The sequence below is a fragment of the Halichoerus grypus genome, chromosome 2 (genome assembly GCF_964656455.1).
Source record: "Halichoerus grypus chromosome 2, mHalGry1.hap1.1, whole genome shotgun sequence".
NCBI classification, from domain to species: domain Eukaryota; kingdom Metazoa; phylum Chordata; class Mammalia; order Carnivora; family Phocidae; genus Halichoerus; species Halichoerus grypus.
Window position 1 is genome coordinate 172,107,756 of NC_135713.1, and position 20,338 is coordinate 172,128,093.

Below are 20,338 nucleotides of genomic sequence, written 5' to 3' on the forward strand. Positions count from 1 at the left end.
CTGTTTCAATAGCCTCTCTTCCTCCTGTCCGAGTTGTGTGTAGGTTTTCCTCTGGTAAGGTGGTTTCCTTGCGAGCAGAAAAATGTCTGGCCCATATTTGTATTCCTCTGTGGCACCCACCATTGTCACTCAACACATGAAGACACTTGTGGTGAGGATGTGGCACATTTAGAGTTCTAGCCATAAAACCTGGCTATATGTGGGCTGTGAGCCCCATGAGCCATCTGGACTTTCCCTGTGCCTACCGACATAGTGGGGATTTGCTGCCTAGGATTTCTGGGTATAGAGCCTCAGCATCCTAGAGCCAAAGTCCCCCATTCCCAGAGACCCATTTCAGTCCCGCTTGTTTCCCAGGGACCCTGCCACCTCCCACCGCACCCAGGAGCCTTCTCTCACCACCCTGCTCCTCCTTCCCAGAGCAGCTCCGAAAGGAACAGGTGGTAAGCATTTTGAGATCTTCAGAGAGAGGCAGGGCTGTTGTAACCACAGAGCATTAGAACTGGAAGGGGCCCAAGGGGTGATGTAGTCTGTGCCTTGTACCCCACTCCTGCCATTGGCCCTGGGTAGCAGCAGCTTCAGATCAAGGGGGAGGCTGGCCCCTAATTGTTACACTCAGTGATGATTATGAAGTCAGCCCATTGCACCCCCATCCCACGCTAACTAAGGGTGGGTCCACCGCCCCCAGTTTCTCTCTGCTTCCTGTCAGCTGCGTAGTGACGGCTGTGGTCCCAAACAAACGAGATGGCATCAGAGACACTATGTAAAGTGGGAGATGGGGAGGAGGCCATGCTGCAGAAGGAAACCCTCAACGTTCTGAATGCACTTGATCAAATGTCGAAGCCCTTTCCAAACCCCAAGTCTATGAACAGGACCGTCACTACCAAAGGACTCCCACTTTCCGCAAGGGGCAGTTTGGTTAACTTCTTGCAGGAAGATACCATCAATCTACTGTAAGACACAGTCTGGTCCTTTCCTCCTTTCTAAGGCCAGAGTGGAGGGGCGGGGAGAGGGGCTTGAAGAAGCAATGAGGCTTCCTTGGCCTGTCACAACCCATCCCTGGACTCCCCGGGAAGAGCATGTGTGTAGGTTGCACTATGGCATCCTGATCCCAAATCAGTTCTTGGAGGCTTGGAGGCCTTCTGCTCCAGAAGGCCTGGTTTTCGTCAGAGCTTTGTGGACAGTACTTCTCCTCCTGCTTAGTCCAGCTGTGGTCCTCACCAGTCCCATACACCCCCATTCAGACACCCCATTCCACTCCCCGATGGTGCCTCTTCCTCATTCCTCCCTTTCGCTGTCTTTACTGCCTGATTAGGTCCCCCCAGTAGTCTGCCTGCCTTCAGCCTGAAGTTTACTGTTCCTCCTTATGATTTTGGGTTCTCTTTAGCTCATTCCACAAAACTCAGCACCTGCCGAGTGTCTGGCCCAATGTCAAGTTCTGGGAATGCAGAGCTGAAAAACAAACCCCCTGCCTTCACATAACTCTCTGCCTGGGGTGTGTGTGTGTGTGTGTGTGTGTGTGTGTGTGTGTTTTGGGGGATGTTAGGTGAGAAGCAAGAATAATACGACATGGTCTGTACTACGACAAGACACCTTGAGGAACCAGAGGGGGCTGTCAATGTCTTGAAATTCTTAATAATTTTGAAGAAGGGGCCCCCACAAACTATGTAGCTGGTCTTGATTACTTGAAAGGGATATGGCGTCCAGTTCCTAAGGGACCTGTAAGTAAGCAGGGATGGCTGAAGTGACAGATGCTTGTAGGAAATGTCATGGTAGGAAAATATTGGGCTAGGAGGCCAAGTTCAAATCCAAGTTCTACCACTTAGATATATGACTGTAGACAAGTTAATTAAGATCAGGGACCTTCAGTACCTCATTTGTGAAATGGGGCTAACACCCATCCAGCAGGGCTGTCAGGAAGATCATAAAAAATTTTTGTCAAACATATAGCTCAATGCTTAGCTGCTTTCTGTGCCCATTTCAGCACTCCTGTTTTGTGGGGGGTTTTTTGTGTGTGTTTTTTAAAATATTTATTTATTTATTTGTTATTTATTTATTTATTTTAGAGAGAGGACACACATGAGTTGGGGAGGGGTAGAGGGAGGAAGAGAATCTCAAGCAGACTCCCCACTGAGCAGGGAGACTGACCCAGGGCTCGGCTCGATCCCACGACCACGAAATCATGACCTGAGCTGAAATCAAGAGTTGGGTGATGGACATTAAGGAGGCCACGTAATGTAACGAGCACTGGGTATTATACAACACTGATGACAAATCACTGAACTCTACCTCTGAAACTAATAATATGCTATATGTTAATTAATTGAATTTAAATTTTATTTATTTATTTATTTATTTTTTTTTTAAGATTTTATTTATTTATTTGATAGAGACACAGCGAGAGAGGGAACACAATCAGGGGGAGTGGGAGAGAGAGAAGCAGGCTTCCCGCTGAGCGGGGAGCCCGATGTGGGGCTCGATCCCAGGACCCTGGGACCATGACCTGAGCCGAAGGCAGACGCTTAACGACTGAGCCACCCAGGCGCCCCTGAATTTAAATTTAAAAAAAAAAGAGTCAGATGCTTAACTGACTGAGCGACCCAGGCGCCCCAGCACTGCTGTTCTGAATAAGTGAATGTAAAATAGATTCATGGGACGCCTGCCTGGCTCAGTCAGTAGAGCATGAGACTCTTGATCTTGGGTTGTGAGTTCAAGCCTCACATTGGGTGTAGAGATTGGTTTAAATTTTTTTTTTAATCTTCAAAAAAATAAATAAAATAGAAATTCATTAGGACAACCTGAAGTATAAATGATGTTAATACTCAGACTCTTCAGCCTACAAAAGACCCTTGATGAGGGAGTCATCTATGCCATGTTTACCAAAGGCTAGCCTAGGAGCTTTGGGCTGATCAGGATTTCTCAGGGGGCAGTCTTTGGGGCTGGAGCTCAAGAAAAATTTGGCCCATCCATCAGCCATGAAGCCCATCCATCAACCATGAAGCAGGCCTGGAGTGAGGGATCCGGGGTTGTGTATTGGTTGTTGGATCTGGCCAGAGCAGTTGGGGGTTGGGGGGGGCAGAATGGGGTAGGAAGCAGAGGAGAGGAGCCAGAATGTTCCAGAGGCAGGTGGGAGCTGTGTAACATGGGACCCAGGAGATCTGGGTTCTAGTTCCAACTCTGCCTTCAATTCACCATGTGACCTTGGTCAAGGTGCTTGGTCCCTAAAGGCCCAGTGACTGTTCTTGCTATACCACTGCTCTTCAAACTATGGGTTGTGATCCATTAATGCCTTAGGAACTCATTCTAGTTAATGGAGACCAGCGTTATAAAAATGAAATAAAAGAATAGAAAATCCAGGGGTGCCTGGCTGGCTCAGTCAGAAGAGTATGTGACTCTCTGATCTTGGGGTTGTGAGTTCGAGCCCCACATTGGGTGTAGAGATTATTTAAATAAATAAAACTTAAAAAAAATTCCAGAGCACATCACACATAGAGTAAGTACTGGTTTGTGAAATGTGTTTTAGGTTTTTTTTTTTTTAAGATTTTATTTATTTATTTTAGAGATAGAGATAGGGATAGAGAGAGAGATCGCACATGAGTGGGGGGAGGAGTGGAAGGAGAGGGACAAGCAGACTCCACTCTGAGCACAGAGCCCAATGTGGGGCTCGATCCCATGACCCTGAGATCATGATCTGAGCTGAAATCAAGAGTCAGCCACTTAACCGACTGAGCCACCCAGGCGTCCCGTGTTTTAGTTTTATGTGTATGTTTCAGTATACTAGGTAATATGTGTTTATTTTGGGTCAAGGTAAAAAAAAGATTTGAAAGCCAAACTTTTTAGATTCTGTACTTTATCAGTAAATAAAATAAAATAAATAAATAAAATAAGGAAACACATACAAGGTTTTTCTTTGTAATAGCCAAGAATTGGTAAAAATACAAATATCCATGTAATGAAAAATGTACAACAGTTAAAATGACTGAACCAAAGCTACATGTGTCAGTACAAACAGTGTTGGAGCACATGGCTGGCTCAGTCGGCAGAGTGTGCGACTCTTGGTCTCAGGGTTGTGGGTTCGAGCCCCATGTTGAGTGCAGAGATTACTTAAAAATAAAGTCTTTTTAAAAAATAAAAGTAAATAAACCAATGGGGAGTAAAACAAAACAAAACAAAACAAAACGAGCTGCTGGTGAATATGTATTGGATGATACCATTTATTTATGTGAAGTTTTAAAATATGCAAAATAATAGTCGATGTTGCTTAAGGATAGCAGACATCGCTCACAAATCTATAAAGACGCATGTATAATGATACACACAAAATCTGAAATGTGCTGTACTGGTTACCATGGAGTAGGAGGATGCGAAGTGAGATGGGGGACAGAAGTGTCCAGCGGGCTTTAGCTATACTGGTGAGGCTGTAGTTCTGAAATTGGATGGTGGCTAAGTGGAAGCTTAATATCTCATTCTTTATTTTCTCACTTTATCATATATTCATTTCATTTCTTTTCCAGTTTTATTGAGATACACTTGGCATATAACATCATATCAGTGTAAGGTGTACGACATGATTTGGTAGGTGTGTAGTGAAGTGGTTGCCCCAGTAAGTTCTGTTTCCATCCGTCACCACACATGGTTACAGATTTGCCTCTTGCAATAAGAACTTTTAAGATTCGCTCTCTTAGCAAGTTTCAAATAGACAATATAGTATTTTTTTTTGAAGATTTTATTTATTTGACAGAGAGAGAGCGAGCACAAGCAGGGGGAGCGACAGGCAGAGGGAGAGGGAGAAGCAGACCCCCCGCTGAGCAGGGAGCCTGATGTGGGGCTCAATCCCAGGACTCTGGGATCATGACCTGAGCCGAAGGCAGACGCTTAACCAACTGAGCCACCCAGGCGCCAGACAATATAGTTATCATACTGTATAGTATGTCCCTGCTAATGTATTATTCTTTTTTTTATAAGGTTTTTTTTTTTAAGATTTTTATTTATTTATTTGACAGAGACACAGCGAGAGAGGGAACACAAGCAGGGGGAGTGGGAGAGGCAGAAGCAGGCCTCCCGCTGAGCAGGGAGCCCGATGCGGGGCTCGATCCCAGGACGCTGGGATCATGACCTGAGCCGAAGGCAGATGCTTAACCGACTGAGCCACCCAGTCGCCCCTAATGTATTATTCTTGATTATCTTGTGTATGTCTAAAATATCTCATAGTTTAACAAAATTTGGATGGAAGGAAAAGTTTTTATTTTTATTTTTATTTTTTTTAAAGATTTTATTTATTTATTTGACAGAGAGAGATAGTGAGAGCAGGAACACAAGCAGAGGGAGTGGGAGAGGGAGAAGCAGGCTTCCTGCTGAGCAGGGAGCCCGATGCAGGGTTCGATCCCAGGACCCTGGGACCACGACCCAAGTCGAAGGCAGACGCCTAACCATCTGAGCCACCCAGGCGCCCCTGAAGGAAAAGTTTTTAAGCATCTACCCCAATATGTGTAAATCTATGTGTATTATTGGTAATTTTACATGATACATATTAATATTGTTAAATGTTAGAAAATCTAAGTAAATTAGTAATTACTGTTAAACAGTAGAAGTAAATATGAGTAAAGCTTAATTATTTTTCTTTTAGATACTTTTAGATATTTTTCCATACCTTGCTAGACTGGCTGGGCATTCCCCCAAGAGTATTTGCACCCCACTTTGGAAGGAGGATTTAAGCTGTGAGCGGTGTTTCTCAAATTGTGGTTCTCCGAATACATGCCTCTGAATTGTCTAAAGATCTTTTTTTTTTTTTTTTTTTTTGACATGTCTAAAGATCTTATTAAAGATTCTTTAGCAGCGGTGCCTGGGTGGCTCAGATGGTTAAACGTCTGCCTTCGGCTCAGGTCATGATCTCCAGGTCCTGGGATCCAGCCCCATGTCAGGCTCCCTGCTCAGTAGGGAGTCTGCTTCTCCCTCTCCCTCTGCCTCTCCCCCTGCTTCTGCTCTCTTTCTCTCTCTCAAATGAATACATAATATTAATTTTAAAAAAAAGATACTTTAGCAGCTTTCCCAGTCCCATCCCAAAGTAGGGCAGGGACCAGGAATCTGCATTTTTCAGTAAGTGCCCTGGTGGGTTTGATGCCCTGCTACAGGGTGCTAAGGATGTTCTGAGCTCTTCAGAAGCAGCTGGGGATTCTGGCGAGTCAGGCACAAGGCCTGCCTTCGGAGAGCTTCCCGGCTGTGCGGGCCGGGGTGGTCTCCCTCAGCAGGCTCCCCTGTCTCCCTCCCACTCAGGAAGCCGATGCCAGTGGAGGACTCTGAATGCAGTTCTGACGACACCAGCATCTCCCCCATCTCATCCACCTTGCTGAATCCCATCAAACTGGCTGTGACCCAGCCGAACAGCAGCTTCTTCGCAGGGATGCTGGAGAGCGAGCTGAATAAACTCAGCTTCTCCTCGGTGGGCAAGGATACAGAAAAGAGGGACCTGGCCCTCTGCCCCCACCAGTCGAAGTCCCAAATCACCCCCGGGGGCCTGCTGGACCTTGACAACCCTGAGCTGGACACAGACACCTCCTCGACCCCCTCAGAGTCCTCTGTGGTCATGGACGTGCCGGAGGCACCCTTCATCTGTGAACACACCGTCAGCGATTCCACGGCTGTGGTACGTTTCCCTCTTGGTGCATTCAGCGCAGGCTCCCTGGCCGCCCCCGTGTGCCAGGCACTGAGCTGAGCTCCACAGGGAGTGTGAAGACACCTACCACCTGCATCCTGACCTCAAGCTCCTGGCTCAGGAGAGAGGCCCTGTCTGTAAGGAACTCCAGTGCTAGCTGGAAATGGGTGTGGTGCTGTAGGAAGAGTTCAGACCGAGTGCCACGGGGATCTCAGAGGGAAAGAAACATTACTTCCAGGTGCAGGAGTAAGCTTGGTGGCTTTGGTTAACATTTGAGCTGGGATACAGAGGTAGGATGTAAACATCCAGGGATGGGAGAACGGCATTCCAGGGAGGGGCTGATATGAGCAACGTGTGGGAAAATGTGGGAGCAAACAGCCAGGTCCCAATCCAGGGCTTCTTGAACTTTTCTGTGCCTATGGATCCAATCATCTTGTTAAAAATGAGATTCCTGGGCCTCATCCCTAGAGATTCTGATTCAGTAGGTCTGGGTGGGGCCTGAGAATTTGCACTGCTAACGTTCCCAGATGGTGCCGATGGCCCGTGGACCCCATGTTGAATAGCACTTGTCTAGAGTCCAGGACAGGGAAGAGAGGGGCGAAGTTAGTCCAGAGGCATTTTTCAGAGGTCCTACAATGTTAGGCTACTATACAGATTTTTCCGTAAGCGGTAGAGAACAGCTTTTGCAAAGCTTTATATCCAACGGTGGATGCAACTTGAGCTGTATTTTAGGAAGATAAATCTGGAAGTCTCAGATGAGCAGTGTCTCTCAAAGTGTGGTTCTCAGACCACCAACAGCATCAGCATCATATGGCAGCATGTTTGCAATTTAAATTCTTGTCCCCTCCACCTCGGGCCTACTGAATCAGAAACTGTGGGGGCCAGCAATCTATTTTATCAAGTCCTCTAGGGTATTCTGATACACACCCAAGTTTGAGAACCACTGGCCTAGAAGGAGGGGAAACTGGGAATGGAGACCAGACAGGAGGCAGCAGGGCCAAGAATCTGCAGTGTTGTAAAAACTCCCTGAGCTCCTTAGCCAGGCTCGGCAACCACCATCGTAGCCCGAAGTGTGTGGGCTCTGGAGCTACTGTTTTGAACTTTGGCTCTGGCACTGTGTGTGACCCCAGGCCAGCCACTCGCCCTCTCTGAACCTGTAACCTCATCTGCAATGAGCAAGGTGGACAAGATGATCTCTAAGGGCCCTCTCAACTAGTCTAGAAGAAATACGGGATGGGGGTACACTCTGAGGTGGGTGGGGCTGCCCAGGGAACCTTACACCTTGGAAGCCTTACACCTTCCATCAGCCCTGCCTCAGCCCCGGGAGGAGCAGGGGATGGGAGTGGGGCCCTCAGACCCACGGCTGGGGGTGGAAGGGAGGGGAGGACAGCCTGGAGCAGGTCTGAGGAAGCCTGGGGCGCTCTCTTCCTCTAGATTTCCTGGACCTATGCCCTGGGCAAGCAGCAGGTCAGTTTCTACCAGGTCCTGTTGCAGGAGGTGGCCAAGACAAATGACAATGAGCCACCCAAGGCAAAGAATCGCCCATGGATCTTCAACAAGATCTTGGGCACCACCGTCAAGCTGATGGAACTGAAGCCTAACACGACTTACTGCCTCACCGTCCGTGCAGCCAACACAGCTGGGGTGGGGAAGTGGTGCAAGCCCTACAAAGTGAGCCCTGGGAGAGGAGAGCCCGTGGGGCGGGGGGTGGTTGGGGAGCGGCAGGGAGAGAGGTCTGAGCCAGGGGTTTTGGAGGCTGGGGACACCCTGATGCCCCCACGGCTCTTCTTCCTGCTGGCTGTCTTTCTGCCTGGGAGCATGAGCATGAATTCCAGGATGCTTTCTTCTGGGAGTTGAAGGATTAAGCCCCTGTGGGGCCCACTGGGGAATGCAAACTCATCTATTCACCAGCATCTCTGTAATGTCCAGCTTCCAATGCCGTTAGCTTTGGGATTCTTCAACTCAGTACTAAGAATTGTGAGCAGGCCAGGGAGTGAAGGGCATTGAGGGAACACAGGGAAGAGGCAAAAGGGGGACAAAGAAGGGAAGGGAGGTGGGCAGGGGCGTGGGGGGAGGCCTGAGGACAGATAGCTCTGGGGTTGGAAACCTCACACAACAGGGAAGGCATGGGTTCGTACCTGTTTCGGGTGCCCATGAGTAGGTGGTAAGGCTATCCAAGACCCCACCTGACCAACAAAGAGCTGAGCTAGGGTCAGGTCTGGGAAGGAATTCTGAGGGGTTGTGTTTTATTTCAGTTTGCAACCGTGGCTGCTGACTTGAACAGCTTCCCTGAGAACAACCCCATCCAGATCACTGTGCAGCGCAAGGAACCCCAGAGGAAAACCGTGTCCCTAGGGCTGGAGGACATGCGGAAGCTCGAAGATCTGGAATACCTATTTCCCTACTAAGGAGGGCCCCAGGAAGCCCCTCACCTACCTTCAGCTTCAGCCCAGGGCTCTCAGGAACCAGAATCATGAGATGGGACCACCAGCACCATGCCAGGAACTGCTGACTAGCCCGCCCAGGGGCTGGTGGTGGTGGTCCCCAAACTCCACCCCTGGGTTGGGGCCAAGGCTAGGAGCTCCACTCACCTGGAGACGCCAGAGTCCAGGTCAGGTCTGCCACTGCCCACAGCTGCTAGGCATCCCCCTCCCCAGATTCGGGCTGGGTCCAGATCCCTCATTAAAGCACTGCAGGTCACCTAGCACCCCGACTTCTGTTTCATGCCAACAGCGGGGCGGGCTGCCATCCACCTTCCTAGCTTCTGCCGGGGCGGGGAGTCCAGGTTGGGGGGTAGGGGCCATGAAACACAAGTGTGGCCGGGCAATGGGATCCTATCCCCACCTACTGCTGGGCTCTGCCAACATCATCGCTGTCTCCATGCGAGGAAGAAATGTTACTCAAAGACCAGGAAAGACAGCAATGCTGGACAAAGGTGGTGGCAGCCTGTAGCTTGTCAACATGATTCGAGCTCTGGAAGGACAGGGTGCGAAGTGCACAGGTTGGGGGCGCGGTCTGATTTCCTCCTGGTTTTTCCTGGATGTGAGGGCACGGACAAACCGTTTAAGCTCCCCGGGCTGGTTCAGGGATGCGAGAACCCTACAAGCATGACTGCAGGGTTACCGTGAGGCTCACGGGAGTGCACGGCAGAACAAGTGCCCGTGCAGGGTAGGCACTCGGCAGTTGGCGCCCCCCCTTTGCCCTTCGTGCAGCCTCCGTGCAGAGACGTGCGAGGTGGAGACTGAAAAGCGGAGCGTGAGTGCAGGGTGGGGGGAGGGACAAGAGGTTAGAAACGCCATGGCCCTGGGCGGTCCGTACAAGGACAGTTTAGAATCCACCCTGAGCAGATCACCTGAGCATTGAAACAGGAGAAAGTGTTGGCAGGATGCTTGGAAGGCAAGATCTTGGTCGAGAGTCTGAGGACATCCGGTAGGGATTCCCTTCATTCCATGAAAGCCGTCCTGGGCCAAAGAACCATTTTCCCCTGTCACGCCACACCCCCTGCTGCTGCAGCTCTCACCCCTGCACGCTCCGGGACAGCCAGGACAGCTGTCGCCTTCCGCTCTGTACCCCGAGAGCCCAGCACAGTGCTCGCCGCACCGCGGGACCTCGGGAGATGTGCCATGTGGGAGAGGCGCGGAGGAGAGCAGCCCTCGAGCAGCCCTGGCCCACACAGCTCCCTGCCGTGACGGAGGTGGTCTGATCCGTGCTGTCCTAGCCGTACGCTAGCGTCGCAGGACCGCATTCCTAGCCGTCCAGGGAAACAGAGACAGCGCACGTGGCTGGCGTCCACCACACTGGACAGCGCAGGCTCAGGTTTTCCTCTGGCCACTCTCCTGGGCTTCAGCCGGTCTCCCCCGCCTCCACCGGCCTCTCCCTCGTAGGCACGGGGGAAAGAGATGAAAGGCAACTTCGGGGTCAGCAGGGTTTCGGTGCATCCAGAGGGAAGGGTTAGACAAACTGACTTAGCATAGTCCTCCAGTGAGCCTTGGGATTCTAGGACAAGGAACAACAACCCGAACACACAAAACAGAAGTGATTTATTTGGTCACAGAATCTCGGGTCTGACGCTGAGTAAAAAGAACACTTAGGAAAGGAGAAGGGGCGGCAGCAGGGCTCCAGTCATTGCCTGGCCCCCCACCACCAGCGAGGTACAGAGTGATGGCCAATGGCTGAGCTCACTGGTAGTCCCCTGTGACCTCTGCTCTCCTGCTCTGGGGAGGGACCCCACTGGGGGCTGTCCAAGGGCAGCAGGCCATGCTCATTTGCAGAGTCACCACCCTGGCCTTGGGTCTGTGTCAGGGCAGGCGGCTGGCAGCGGCAGGTCCAGGTGGGGGTCCCAGAGAACTTGGGGTTTCTCATCTCCTCCATCTGTGCAGAAGGGGAGGGAACAGCATGGGGATCCCATCTTGGGAAAGGGAGGGTGCCATATCATCCCAGGAGCCCACGACGGGGGAGAGCTTGTGGTTCACTCAGTCATCAAGAGCCTGGCTACCATCTCTGCTCTAACTACCCAAACTCAGGCGAGACGCCCGCTGCCTGCCCCAGCCAAGACCTCATCCCAGGGCCTGGCTGCTCGGATGCCCACCGGGGGCATCTAATGGCAAACAACGACTATTCTTTACAAGTACACAGGCTTCAGCTTCCCAAGTGTGTTCACCTCCTATCTTGGAACGTCCCGTCTACCGAGGCTTGGTAACCCCCAGGAGGCAGGTGAAGCACGCTCTCTAAGACTGCGCAGTGAAAGCCAGAGCCAGGACTGGAACGGAGAACCATACTGCCTCTTGCTGGAGGGCCCCTGGGCTCGCCCCCTGGAGAGCACCGTCAGGGTCTCCCATATTCCCTGTAATTCCGCAGCCCTCCCTTTTAACCACTGAGAGAACCTGACACCACACACTGTCTTCGGCCCCTGGAGAGCGCTTGGAATTCTCCACCCGAAGGGAAAGGTGCAAAGAGTGACCGACTTAACGGCAGGGGAGCCAAGCACACACTCACATCCGGAGGCATTTGTCCTTGCCACCACTTGCCACCCTCTGGCCATCTGGACTCCAGTCGACAGCATACACCTAACCCGAGGTGGGGGTTGGGGGAGGCAGGTCAGTGAGGAGGGTGGGGGGCAGGAGGGCCAGGCTTCAAGCCCACCACCCGCCCACCTCTGCTCACAAGGGTCCAGCCATACCTCATCTGCGTGGCCTGGCAGGTCCGCGGCCAGCTTCTGGGCCTTCACATCCCACACCTTCAGCGTGCTGTCGCTGCTGCCGCTGACCAGGAGCCGGCTATCGGCTGACCACGCGATCTGGTACACAGCAGCCACGTGGCCACGCAGGGAAGCCAGGTACCTGAGCCAGGAAAAGGTGATGATGGGTATTAGATCTTCAAACATGTCTGAAGGGGGCCCCTACGCCCATAGCAGTGGTTCTCAACCTTAGCTGCCCATGAGAATTACCGGGGAACGTTTACAAAATCTCACTGCCTAGCCCCTACCCCAGTGTGATCATTACCAAGGTCATAACGATTTTATAAAACTTTTCCAAATGATGGGGCGCCTGGGTGGCTCAGTCGTTAAGCATCTGCCTTCAGCTCGGGTCATGATCCCGGGGTCCTGGGATCGAGCCCCACATCGGGCTCCCTGCTCGGTGGGAAGCCTGCTTCTCCCTCTCCCACTCCCCCTGCTTGTGTTCCCTCTCTCGCTGTGTCTCTCTCTGTCAAATAAATAAATAAAATCTTTAAAAAAAAAAAAAAAAACTTTTCCAAATGAGCTGCTTCTAGGGTGCCTCTTGCCAGGCCTCTGTACCTGGACAACTTTGTATGACTTAGAATCCAACGGAGCCATCTGCTTAGCCCATCTGTCTGATACCCCCCTAGCACAAGGTGCCTGCTGGCAGGTGGCATGGAGTAAGAGGGGGCCGGGCCCACCTGGAACTTTCAGAGCAATACAGATCAGCTACGTCTTTTGGACAAGATTAGGCCTCTCTGGGACTCTGTTTCCTATCTTGAAAAAGAAGGGCTGCCATGTGGCCCCAGCAAGGTCTCCCTCATCCCTGTTCTCTTCTTTCCCGTGCCTCTGCCTCTCCTGTGACCTCATTAACCTCAAGGCCACGGTGCCTCATTACACCAGTGCTTCTCAGACTTTAACGGGAGCAGAATCACCTGGTGACCTTATGCAAATGCAGATTCTGAGATTCACAAGGTCAGGGTGGGGCCCGAGGTTCTGCATTGCTCTCGAGCTCCCAGATGCTGCTGCAGCTGCCGGTGTGTAGACCACACTTTGAGGAGGGCCAGGAAATAATTACACCTCAAACCTATACTTCTGCCACATGCCTGGCCATCTTAAGATCATTTCTCTCCTTTGATATGAAAGGAGCTAGCATTTCAGTGCCCATATATTGCCAGTCCTAAATATACCGTCTCACTTAACCCTGGTAATGAAGCTGAGAGGTAAGGTCTGCATATTACAAAAGAGGAAACAAAGCCTCAGAAAGTCTAGATGCTTGTGAAGGCCACACAGCCAGGAAGTGGCAGAGCCAAGCTCCTTCCAGAGGACTAGGGCCCTTCCTCTCCACGCCCTCACTCACCTACCCGTCCTGCCGTCCCACAGTTTGACGGACTTGTCGAAGGAGGCACTGGCGACAATGCGGGAGTCAGGGGAGAAGAGCACCTGGTTGATGAGGGCCTGGTGTCCCGTCATCCGTGCAAGGGGCTTCTTGTCCTCTGCTGGGGACCACAGGAATAAGGTGAAGTCGTCTGAGCCAGACACCAGCCTCTCTGGGCCCTGGCCCTAGGAGAGGCAGAAAGCACACCGTGTTGGACGTGGCCTCAGACAGGAGAGCCCGACCTCGGCAGCAAACACACCACTGATTACCCCACACCAGCACAGAGGCCAGCACTAGGAGAAATGAGGCCTGGCCAGCTACCAACTCACATGGGGTCTCTGGCAAGTCACTGCCCCCAAAAGGAAGCTTTATGCACATGGAATGGTTTCTAATCATTGTACACAATTACAAGAAAAAGCAAGGTACAGAATAGTGTGTTAAAAAAGGGAAGCACTGGGGCACCTGGATGGTTCAGTTGGTTAAGCGTTCGACTCTTGATTTCGGCTCAGGTCATGATCTCAGGGTCGTAGAATCGAGCCCTGGGATGGGTCTGTGCTGGGCGTGGAGCCTGCTTAAGATTCTCTCTCTCCTCTGCAAACCACCCCCTTCCCTCTCTCTCTCAAAAGAAAAAAGGATTTTATATGTGGGTTTGTATGCATGTGTATGTATGAAGTCTCTGGAAGGAAACACAGGATACTAGTAGCACAGGGTGCTTCCAGAAGGAATGGAAGGGCAACAGGGATGCGAGACTTTTTCACTATCTACCTTTTTGTGTTCTTTGATCCTTGGACCACATAAATGTGTTACTTTTTTTTTTTTTTTTAAGATTTATTCATTTATTTATGAGAGAGCACAAGAGGGGGGAAGGTCAGAGGGAGAAGCAGGCTTCCTGCTGAGCAGGGAGCCCGATGAGGGACTCGATCCCGGGACTCCGGGATCATGACCTGAACCGAAGGCAGTTGCTTAACTGACTGAGCCACCCAGGTGCCCTTAAATGTGTTACTTTAAATAAAATAAAAAAGAGGGGCAGTGGGCTGAGTTGGTTGAGCGTCCAACTCTCGGTTTCAGCTCAGGTCATGACCTCGGGGTTATGAGATCAAGCCCCGTGTCAGGCTCCATGTTCAGCAAGACTACCTGAGATTCTCTCTCTCTCCCTCTCCACTCCTCCCCCTGCTCATGCTTGCACTCTCTCTCTCAAATAAATCTTAAAAAAAAAAATAAAGAGAAAATGCAATAAATAGATAAGCAAATAAATGAAACAAAATGATTAAAATGATCCCTATGTGTTAAGATTTTAGGAGTGTAAACTAGGATTATCACAAAGAACTTTCTGGAAAAGGAAAGGGGGGAGGGGCCTGGGTATCTGCAGTGTTTCAGGGACCAGTGGGGGACGAGTACAGAGCTGGGCATGCTGGCGGCTGGCACATACTCACCCGCACCAGATTGTATCGCCTCAGAGCCCCGTCCTTCAGCTCCTGCACTGTGGCCGGGTACCGGAGGGGAGAGGAGGAGATGAGGAGGCCGATTAGAAAATCCCACGCCAAGAGCAAACACCCCGGCCCAGGTCCGAATCTCGCACATTAAGCCAGAGAAGCGGCTCCTTCCCAGGCAGCCCTCTCCCGCCCACTCACAGGCCCCTTGGAGGTCTTGGGCGTTAACCGAGGCCTCGGCTGGCTCAAAGGCGCCTGTACGCAGGGCGTAGTCCGTGCTGAGCGCCATGGTATTCACCCAGTGGCCGTGGCCTTGCAGAGTCCGGCACAGCACACCCTAGGGCAGAGGGAGTCAGGTGAGACACACTCCCACCCCACTCTCCACCCTAGGGAACCAGTACCCCCAGGTTAGCCCCAGAAGACAGTGATGCGGGACTCGGAATCAGGACCCTCGTTCATTGTGATCTTAATCGAATCACCCCTCTGGGCTCAAGTCTCTCCTCATGTCTAAAATGAGCATGTTTCATGGGAAGGAAGTGAAGTCTGTGGGAATACACGGGCTCCAGTCAAGTAACTCTGGGGTACAGCAGGTTCCATAAAGCTAACAGGCTTCCTAGAGTGGGAACGTCCGGCCTGTGCTAATGAACACTGCAACCTCCACTATCATGCAGCACCAACCACGGGACCCACCGTTCCCGAAGCGCCTCCCTGACCTGGATCCCAGGACCTACTGGCCAACCTGCCTTCCAGCCCCAGCATCCCGTGGCCTGAGATGCCCCCAGGCTTGGGTTCTGGACCCTCCCGGCTCTTACATCATGAGCCCTCCAGACTTTGATGGTGCGGTCCTGGGAGGCAGAGTAGAGAAGCCCGTCCCCTCCCCACCGGAGACAGGTGACTGACTGCGTGTGCCCGGTGAGGATGCGCTCACAGCGGCCCGCAGTCGTATCCCAGACCCGCACGCTGCCATCCTTGGAGCTGCTGGCCACATAGCGGCACGCCGGGTTCCTGGAGAGGGGGAGATGTGACCTCACTTCCGACCTGGCAATGCCCACAGCACGTCCCCATGCTCAGCTCAAGGGCCAGGGACAATGACACGAAGGCTTCCTGACCCCAAGATCAAGCTGCATTGCAAGGCAGCTCTCAGGCCCCATGATGAGCAGCCCCCTCTCAAGCAGCAACACACACTTGGAAGACTTGCCCCACTGCCTGCCATACCATGCCTGTTGGTCAGGCTGGCCATCTCGCCCCCTCAGCAGGGGAGAGGACAGTTTTGAGCCCCTAGCTCCTCATTCCCCCGCAGCTCCGTCAGTGTCACTTACGCATGGAGGGGCTCCCAGCTCAGGCCTGTGATCCACTTGCTGTGGCCAGCCAGGGCCCTGCCCACCTGCTTCCCTGTGCCTGGGTCCCACAGGAGAATCTGAAGGACAGAAGCTTACTCAATAACCCTCCCCGAACTGTCCCTGGGCCACCACAGGTCCCCGCCCACTGGCCCCAACCCATCCTTCCCTAAAGACCCCAGAACCTGATCTGACCCAACTCCTAGGAAGGGAGCCCAGAGTCCCTGCCTAGTTACCCTGACCACCACCTACCTGGCCATTCTTGCAGCCTGAGGCCAGCTTCTTGCCGTCTGGGGACCAGGATATGCTAAGCACCCAGTGTCTGTGTCCTAGAAAAGCAGGGGAGGGAGAAAGGAGGGAGCACATCTGTCTTTATTCCCAGTGCCTAGCAGTGCCTGGCACTTCTCAACTAGTCCCTGAATAAATGAGCAGTCGAACCAAAGGAGAGATGAGGCTTTCTAGGCAAAGGGACACTCTACCCCAAGTGCTAAAGCCATGCATCCTGCTGCACAGATAATACTTCTACTTTCTAATAATTCCTTACACGATACATGGTATAAAGCGTTTGCACACGTCATCCCTTATAATTCTCATAATAGCTCTAAAGTATGGAGCAAGAACGATTCCCAATTTTTCAGATGATAAAACTGAAGCTTGGGGAGCACGCCCTACATACATGAGATCACCCGGCCGGAAGCATCAGCACCAGCTGGGAACTTGACATGCACATTCTCAGGCCGCATCTCAGAACTAAGGAGATCAAAACTCTAGGGGTGAGGCCCAGCAATCTGTATGTTAACAAGCCTCCCAGGTGATTCTGATGCATGGTCAAGTGCTCAAGTTTGAGAACCACTGTGGTCGAGGCTGGATTTAAGTCAGGTTCTCCTTGCTACCAGCCGTCAAAATCCAGATTCTCCTTGCTATCAGCCGTCAGCACAACCCACAACCCCACACTGAACTCTCTGGTCCAGTTTGTATGTAGCCTGCTCAAAGGTGCGGTCTCTACCTAGAAACAGGCCGCTGCTAACTGGCCATGAAGGGGCTGAATCGGCTCTGGACCTCCTCAGGAACTAAAGGGCTGAGTAAATGATTGCACAACCGCCACTGGGTTAAGTCCCCCTACAGAGCTAAGTGCATACTGACCCTGGCATGTGAAATGTGGTGTCTCGGTGCTGAGATCCCAGAAGCGCACAGTGGTGTCTCCGGATCCACTGGCCAGGTACCTGGGGAAGAAGAGAGGCCACCTGACCTCTGCAGTGGGGCCAAGGGGTCGGGCCTACACCAGAACACTGCACATGTGCGTTTCTGCCACCTATTCAATTGTCTTCTGGGCATAGAATCTGGGGCTGGGCTTTTCTCTCTCCCCTGAGGAGAAATGTAACACTGATCCCATCTGGGAGAAGACCCCAGGCAGCCATTTCTCTCCTCTTCCTTTTCTGAAGGAATGGCCACAGCTATTACCAGGATTGAAGCTGCTCATTATCCTCGTACGATTGCAAAACGCAAAGAAACTCCGTTTCACAGATGATGAATTAAGTCAGAAAGTGACTTGTCAGGGTCACACAGCTAGGGAGCTCGCAGCTCAGCTCTCCTGAGATCAAGTCCAGGAAGGATTCTTCCAAGGTGGGTGTCCTTCAAGACCAAACCCCACCAGGGAAGTCCCTAACCTACAATTTGTGCCCAGAGCTCAGGTCTATGATAGGCAGCCTGAGGTCCTTTGATTGTAACTTGGGGTACCCTCCCCACCCCAGCAAGAGGCTGTACTCCCACACTCCACTCCACAATTCTGCAGCTGTCCTTACTTTCCTGTGGGGCTGAAAGCCACAGAAATGACCGCCTCGCTGTGACCTTCCAAAGAGCTGGTGCAGCGGGTCACAGCACGGACCCTGAAGATGGCCTGTGGCTGGTAGATGATGTCAAGGACCTTCTCTGTCTCCACTGCCTGTGACTCCAGCGTCTTCCCCAGTGACGAGATGATCTCGGCATCGTGGACATAGAAAGCCAGTGGCAAGGGATCCTCCTGGAGGGCAATGGCAAAGGGCAACTCCTCCATCAAAGAATAGGCAGGAGCACTCCCCACTGAGCTGTGGGCAGGTGAAGCTTTATTCTTTTCAGCCACTGTTTGGGATACCCCCCACCATGCCCACTGAGCAAGACCTTTTTTATCCTCAAAGAGTAACTGCAGGACACTTACATAGTACTTTAAAATCCTTTATCTGCATCTCACAACAACCCTGGGAGGTAGGCATCAATACTCCCACTTGACAGATGAGAAAACTGAGGCTCAGAGCAGCTACAAGTAATTAGCCCAATGTCCTATTGCTAATGACTAAGTGCTTCAGAAAGAAAATTAAAGTCCTGAATTAGTGTTCATATACAGAATTATGCAGTGTTTTCTAAACCACCACACCATGCCCTACAATGTATAAGCAGCATCCAAAAAACTGGTTGAAAATGCAGACTCTGGGGGCACCTGGGTGGCTCAGTCGGTGAAGCGTCTGCCTTCGGCTCAGGTCATGATCCCGGGATCCTGGGATGGAGCCCCACCTCAGGCTCCCTGCTCAGCGGGGAGCCTGCTTCTCCCTCTGCCCCTCTCCCTGCTTGTGCGCTCTCTTTCTCTCAAATAAATATAAATAAAATCTTTTTTTTTTTAGATTTTATTTATTTATTTGACAGAGAGAGACACAGCGAGAGAGGGAACACAAGCAGCGGGAGTGGGAGAAGGAGAAGCAGGCTTCCCGCCGAGCAGGGAGCCCGATGCGGGGCTCGATCCCAGGACCCTGGGACCATGACCTGAGCCGAAGGCAGACGCTTAACGACTGAGCCACCCAGGCGCCCCATAAATAAAATCTTAAAAAAAAAAAAAAGAAAGAAAGAAAGAAAGAAAAGAAAATGCAGACTCTGTTTCACTCCCAGAGTCTTGGTGTAGTAAATCTGGGGTGGGGTCCAGGTACTGTGTTTTTAAGCCCAGGTACTGTGTTTTTAAGCCCCTAGGCCCACCAGAGGGCAGCATTTTGATAAACCTGGCTTAGAAGAGCAAGGGTTTTTAATCTGACATTTGAGTTCCAATTCCAAATCTACCACCTACTGCGTAGCACCGTACAAATCACTGAATAGGCTCTGGGCCGCCCTGTAAGATGGGGATATTAACGCGGAGCTGTGTCGAGGAATTTGACGATGCACCCAATGCGTTCAAAATGCGGTCTCTCTCCCCAGATGGACCCTGAAGGCGCGCAAAGCGCGGTCACGCTGATTAGATCTCCTGACTCTTCCCCCGAAGTAGGTGGCCCCACCACGGACAAGCCGCCAGGGTGGTTCACCCACTGTCGCTGAGCAGTGGGACCCCCGAACCCCAGACCTTGGGTCTCCCGATCCCCTGCGGGCCGGACCAGGGCAGGGCCGCCCGCCCGGGCCGCCGCTCACCTGGGCCAGCAGCGCGTTGCACACGAGCTGCAGCTTGTCCGGGGTAATGTCCACGGGCACGTCGAACGGGGAGCCCAGCAGCTGCCCGCCCTCATCCTGGAACTGCACTAGCAGCCGTTGCACGTCGCGCGCCGCCGCCTCGTCCTGCGCCTACAAGCGCGTCGGGAGCTCAGCCACGCCGCCCGACCGGAAAGCCCCCACTGCCGCCTCCCTCTGGCCTCGGGGACCCGGGACCCGAGCGCCCCCGCCCGCACTCACGCACACCCACCGCCGCCGCCGCCGCCATCCCGCGTCCCCACGTGGAGGAGAAAGACTCCGGCGGGACGGAGCGCCGCCCCCGGGGTCGGGCAGCGCGGCAGGCCGCGACATCGCCCTCTGGTGTGGCGGAGGGGAAGTGTCACGTCGTGCGCGGTCCGGCGTGGCGGTGGGCGCCTCTGGTACCCCCCTCCTTGAACAGGTGGCCGTCGCCCCATTCAGTCCCTTCCAGTGCCGTGCAGGATACGAACGGCCTTTTGTCTCTGTAGAACAGGGATTCTTGCCCCACTTCATAGATGGGGAAATCGAGGCTCTGAGCGGTTTATTGATTTTCCCCAAACTCAAGAGACAGGAAATGGCGGAAGACTGAATTGGCTTGGTTCTGGGCAGCAGCAGCCTTGCAGGGGCGGCTTACAAAACCAGAGCTTGTTGGCTTGAAGGCGGAAATTATTATTTTTTAAAATGGATCAAATCAATTCATAATTCTTGAGTGCAAAAGCAAAACGTGTCTACAGTTTTCAACACTGTAAAGCAATAGCAACTATGATGGGAATGATAGCAACGTGTTAGGCGTTGTTCCAAGTGCTTTACCCATGTAACTCATTTAATCCTCACAAAAACCCTTCTGGCCCCACATTACAGATGAGGAGC

General features: G+C 52.2%; 2 protein-coding genes across 3 annotated transcripts; one reads left to right on the forward strand and one right to left on the reverse strand.

Moving 5' to 3' along the window:
* Positions 1–741: 741 nt before the first annotated feature.
* On the forward strand, positions 742–9,222 carry FNDC8 (fibronectin type III domain containing 8). The gene is made up of 4 exons (XM_078066444.1): positions 742–950; positions 6,271–6,640; positions 8,084–8,320; positions 8,905–9,222. Exons 1-4 carry the CDS (start codon positions 742–744, stop codon positions 9,055–9,057), a joined length of 969 nt encoding a protein of 322 aa, XP_077922570.1. The 3' UTR covers positions 9,058–9,222.
* Positions 9,223–10,670: 1,448 nt separating this feature from the next.
* On the reverse strand, positions 10,671–19,743 carry NLE1 (notchless homolog 1). 2 transcript variants are annotated; one of them, XM_036078699.2, is made up of 13 exons: positions 19,695–19,743; positions 19,433–19,582; positions 17,812–18,029; positions 17,153–17,232; positions 16,262–16,338; positions 15,992–16,089; positions 15,485–15,677; positions 14,874–15,009; positions 14,676–14,722; positions 13,225–13,427; positions 11,829–11,988; positions 11,645–11,715; positions 10,671–11,020 (listed from the first exon to the last, which is right to left on the reverse strand). In XM_036078699.2, exons 1-13 carry the CDS (start codon positions 19,716–19,718, stop codon positions 11,008–11,010), a joined length of 1,470 nt encoding a protein of 489 aa, XP_035934592.1. In that variant the 5' UTR covers positions 19,719–19,743; the 3' UTR covers positions 10,671–11,007. The 2 variants fall into 2 exon arrangements, with proteins under 2 accessions (XP_035934592.1, XP_035934593.1); XM_036078700.2 differs by having other exon boundaries at positions 19,701–19,740.
* Positions 19,744–20,338: the final 595 nt, after the last annotated feature.

Excerpts from the sequence above, each read along its gene's own strand:
- FNDC8 (XM_078066444.1), top strand. The coding sequence starts at position 742 with ATGGCATCAGAGACACTATGTAAAGTGGGAGATGGGGAGGAGGCCATG. Across the intron at positions 6,641-8,083 it reads TCAGCGATTCCACGGCTGTG|ATTTCCTGGACCTATGCCCT; the intron begins GTACGTTTCCCT and ends CTCTTCCTCTAG. Across the intron at positions 8,321-8,904 it reads AGTGGTGCAAGCCCTACAAA|TTTGCAACCGTGGCTGCTGA; the intron begins GTGAGCCCTGGG and ends GTTTTATTTCAG.
- NLE1 (XM_036078699.2), bottom strand. The coding sequence starts at position 19,718 with ATGGCGGCGGCGGCGGCGGTGGGT. Across the intron at positions 17,233-17,811 it reads GCTTTCAGCCCCACAGGAAA|GTACCTGGCCAGTGGATCCG; the intron begins GTAAGGACAGCT and ends CTTCTTCCCCAG. Across the intron at positions 11,716-11,828 it reads TGCCAGGCCACGCAGATGAG|GTGTATGCTGTCGACTGGAG; the intron begins GTATGGCTGGAC and ends ACCTCGGGTTAG.